We start from the raw sequence: 5,000 nt of genomic DNA on the forward strand, positions 1-5,000 counted from the left end.
GTTATTTCTTTCGCTACTTCTACGAATGCATAGGTATGAAAAAGTCATACCGACAATTCTGGAACGATAAAGCAGAAGAACTCTGCAGAAGCAACGCTCTAAAAACATTCAAGCCTGTTGAGATCCAAGGTGCAATTAATGTTGCCTGGTCACTCAAGAAAACTGACATTTTAAAAGATCAAATCGAGGAAGTTAATGAGGAAATCGCCTCAAAGTGTTCAACTGACATACTGAAAAAATTTCAAACATCCAAGAAGACAGTTGAGCAGGGTTCGTGCTACTCCTTGAAGTCCTTGAAAAACCCTGGAATTTAATTTTGGAATTCTTAGGGCACTTGAAAAGTCCTTGAAAAAAAGGATTTGGTGGGAAACTGCTTGAAAACTCCTTGAATTTTTGCTTGGATGAAAATTGTTGCGATTGCATCATACTAAGTTTAAGAGACATTCAAAAAATTGAGCCCAAATTTGACTATCAGGGAAAAATTAAATGCAAAAATTAAAATGCCCGTGTGTGCACTTAACTCACAGGGACGTGGGAAAGAATATCAAGGTAGGCTTTTTCAGCAAAGAAAACAGTGAAACACAATGTACAGTGTATGGCATAGAAATCTCCTTTCAAACACTCCTTGAAAACTCAATTTCTGATTCTTGAAAACTTCTTGAATACTCCTGGAATTTTATGTACAAAATCCAGCACGAACCCTGGTCGAGAAAAACACGGAACATGTTGCCGTAGCCGTTTCTGCTTTACGAGAAACACAAGAAAATTTAGCAACCGCCAGGCAGGAATTTCTGGACAGTACAAACAAGTCTGAACGGAAATTAGCCGCAGTCAGAGTGGATACGATTGAGAAAGACGTAGATGCTCAGCTGGCAGAACTATGAAGGGCCCAAGACGCCCTACGAAAAGCGACAGAAGCTCGAAAAAAAACTGTTACAACTGGAAGTTGAAAGCCAACCGGCCGATAGCGATAGTGATGACTCGACATGTTAAGCTGTGATGCTCTGGGCTCCTAACATTTCATAAGCAATACGTTTATTACACTGTTAACCGATTATTACTAGTAGTTTTGTTGTTCACGTCATAAAAAGGACCAGACTCATTACATGGTATTACTCTCACTTTATTGCTGTAATTTCCCACTCGTTCACAAGATTGCTTTCGCGCGGGAATTCTACTCGGAGAAACAAGGAAAGTACGAGAAAGGCTTTTCAATAAAATAAACTCAATCTTTCGTAAATTTTTTAAAGTCGTTGCTTTCTCTATAATTTTGCGCATTTAAAGTTCTAGTTTATAGATCAACTTTACGGGAAATAAAGAATGAATGAATGAACTTCCATTGTAGAATCATGTTTTCTTCTGGTAGGCATAGAGAACCTAGGGGTCTGGGTATTAATATGCTACAGTCAGCCATCTTGATTTTTCACGTGTAAACACAGTACAGTGCGAGCCAAAATGAAGAGACAAACATCTTTAAGTTTTTTCTTGAAAGGGCATCTATTTATAATTTTTGCTGTGCTACAAATCAAAATAATCCACGTAAGTATGTCTCGTACGGTCGATCGCATCTTTTACAACCCTGTGGAAAATTCCTCTCGTGGGCATCCCCCATACCCCTCGGAAATTTCTACCCTTTAGCCCCCCACCCCCTAGGAATTTCCATTAACCATCTGTGGTTTCTGGAACCACACATTTAAGCAAAATAACACCTTTTTGTATAGTGGAATAATAAGTCTCTTATTCGATGGTTTAACATAATATTATAATACTCGCTCACATTTTGCAGCCTCATTGCTGGTATTTTTCCTCGCCCAAATACCTCGCCCCTGCGGGGCTCAGAAAAATACTACGCAACTTGCAAAATATTCACGCGTATTATATGTTAAACCATCAAATAAGATGTATGTATGTATCCTTGTTAATTGCAGAAAAGACATCAAGCAGATGACCAGGTTAACAATCGTAGAGTTAAAGGTAAGAGCATTAATTTTGTATTCATTTATCATTACATTATTTTTGTGCACCACATCTCAGAGGAAGAATAATTATAGGGATTATTTGCATAAAGCAATGCTACAGAGGTGTGGTATCACTGTTGCAGTAAAAGCAAGTCTTAATTTTTGTGTGGGCTTTGCCACTCTAAAGTTGGCAGCAGCGGGCTCGATCGTTATACGAGAATGGTCATTTGATCGCTAAGAGCTTTCAGAGGCTTGGGTACTAGCATGTGGAAAAGAAGTGCCGGCCATCTTGTTGCCTTCTTTTTATGGTGACTTGTGTCCATGATTTGCAGCTTTCAAGAAAATTTTGTTTTGCTTTCTCCGGCCTTGAGACACCAAGGTGCGTTTTCTTTCATTTTTGGCTGGTACTGAAAGTTGGCATTATGAATTTGTTTGCATTAGTCGAAAATCTGCAAACGGATTGCAATTTCATTTCTTTTGTTATTTTTTCAAGTGCTCGTAAAGGGGAGTCATTTTGCTCCTGCAAGGTGTTTAAGCTTGTAAAGTCAATGAAAAAGGATGGGAAAGATGTTGAGGGAGGAAGATGCATGAGAGGAAGGGACGGTAGGCTGAGTTTCAGTGAATTCAAAGATAGAGGGAAAGACTGGAAAGAGCACATGGAGAAAATTATGAATGAAGAGAATGAGTGGGATCAGAATGTGGAAGCGGACTTGGTGGAAGGGCCAGATGAGAGGGTTAGTCGGGAAGAAGTGGTGAAGGCGATGGGGGAAATGAAAGCGGGAAAGGCTGCTGGACCCTCAGAGGTAAGTGTTGAAATGATAGCAGCGAGTGGGGAGATCGGGATTGGTGTGATGGTGGAGCTGTGTCAGGGTGTGTTGGATGGATGAGGAATGCCGGATTAGTGTTCTATGCAGATGAATTGGAGTGTTGTGTTGTGTTACCAATTTTCAAGGGGATGCAATGAGTTGTGGGGCAAATGGGGGGGGGGGGGGGTGAAGTTGCTAGAGCATGCAATGAAGATTGAAGAAAAGATAGTAGAGAGGAGATTGCGGGGTATGGTGAAAGTGGAGGAGATGCAATTCGGTTTTATGCGAGGCAAAGGAACGATAGATGCAGTGTTCATTTTGAGGAGGTTTAAAGAGGAGTACTTAGAAAAGGAGAAGAAGTTGTATATATGCTTCGTTGACCTGGAGAAGGCATTTGACAAGGTCCTAAGAAAGGTATTGGAGTGGGCAATGAGGAAGAGAGGTATACCAGGGGCAATCGTGAGAGCAGTGATGAGTTTGTATGAAGGTGCAAAGACAAGAGTAAGTGTTGGGCAAGAGTTGTCCGAGGAGTTTGAGGTGAAAGTTGGTGTGCACCTGGGATCCGTGTTGTCTCTGTTGGTTTTTGCAATCATGGTTGACGAGGTTACAGAGAGTGTGAGAAATGGTTTGATGAGTGAGATGTTCTATGCAGATGACTTGGTTTTGATGAGTGAGACGATGGAGGGACTGAGGGAGAAGTTCTGGAAATGGAAGGAGGCATTCGAGAGCAAGGGGCCAAAGGTGAACCTCGGGAAGACAAAAGTGGTAGTGAGTGGATCTTCCTTACTCACAGTGAGTGTCTGTGAGTAAGGAAGATCCATGTGGTATTTGTGGGAAGCGAGTAATGGCAAATGTTGTGTGAAATGTGGGAATTGGATCCATGGAAGATGCGCAAAAGTAAAGAGGGTGACCTCGAGGTTGGGGAGAGATTTTGTGTGTGGAAGATGCAAGAAGCAAGCTGATGGATAAGTGAATGAATCGAGCGAGATGGAGAGAGATGGGAGTGGGGTCAATCCGACCACCCCCGTTTACGGGGATAAACCCAGATCAAAATTGGATTGATGATGATGATGATGATGAAGCTAACGTTTATCGGCCTGAAGATTCGGTGTGAGTTACACCACATAGGAGTCATGTTAGTACTATCAAAAGCCAACATTTGTAGGCTTGAATTGTGCAGGTTGAAGAACAAAATCTGTGTCTGACAAGTGTAACAGACTGAAAGATAATTGTGCTTGCAACAACAAATTAGTCTTTTGTCTTTGTGTTAATTAGCCCAACTAGCCTCGTTCACACACGTAAAATTGAAAGAATTTGGGCTGTAAAACAAGGCTAGTTAGGCTACATTACACAAAGTTGATCAGTGCTAGGGACAGATAACAAGCGCCAGGGACAGCTAGATGATCAGTGCTAGGCACAGATGATCATCGCTAGGGACATTGGTGCTAGTAAAAGTTGATCAGTACTTAAGGGACAGATGATCAGTGCCAGGCCGACAGATGATCAGTGCTAGGGACAGATGATCACTGCTGGGACAAATGATCGGTGATAGTGAAAGTTGATCAGTGCTTAAGGGACAGATGATCAGCACTTAGGGACAGATGTTGAGTGCTGGGGACAGTTGATCATTGCTAGGGACAGATAATCACTACTAGCGATCAGTTGATCAGTGCTAGGGACAGATGATCAATGCTAGGGACAGATAATCACTGCTAGTTACATTTGATCAGTGCTAGTGACAGTTAATCAATTGTTAAGGACAGTCGATCACTACTAGGGACCATAGATCATTGCTAGGGACAGTTGATCATAGCTAGGGACAGTCCATCACTACTAGGGACAGTTGATCATTGCCAGGGACAATCGATCATTGCTAGGGACAGTGGATCATTCCTAGGGACAGTCGATCACTACTACGGACAATAGATCATTGCTTGGGACAGTCGTTCATAGCCATGGACAGTTGATCATTGCTAGGGATGATTGATCATTGCTAGGAACAGTTGATCACTACTAGGGACCATAGGTCATTGCTAGAGACAGTCGATCATTGCCAGGGACAGTTGATCATAGCTAGGGACAGTCCATCACTACTAGGGACAATAGATCATTGCTAGGGACAGTAGATCATTGCCAGGGACAGTTGATCATTGCTAGGAACAGTCGATCATTCCTAGGGACAGTCGATCACTACTAGGGACAATAGATCATTGCTAGGGACAGTAGATCATTTCCA

General features: G+C 42.1%; 1 protein-coding gene across 1 annotated transcript in view; it reads left to right on the forward strand.

The window, feature by feature from the left end:
* The window catches only part of LOC138017689 (probable phospholipid-transporting ATPase IA), a 50,191-nt gene that overhangs the window by 8,091 nt on the left and 37,100 nt on the right, over nucleotides 1-5,000 (forward strand). The window contains exon 6 of the mRNA XM_068864706.1: nucleotides 1,929-1,974. Coding sequence (XP_068720807.1) covers nucleotides 1,929-1,974 — 46 coding nt within the window. The remainder of the gene's footprint in view (nucleotides 1-1,928; nucleotides 1,975-5,000) is intronic.

The sequence above is a fragment of the Montipora capricornis genome, chromosome 9, assembly GCF_036669925.1.
Source record: "Montipora capricornis isolate CH-2021 chromosome 9, ASM3666992v2, whole genome shotgun sequence".
In the NCBI taxonomy this organism is placed as follows: Eukaryota; Metazoa; Cnidaria; class Anthozoa; order Scleractinia; family Acroporidae; genus Montipora; species Montipora capricornis.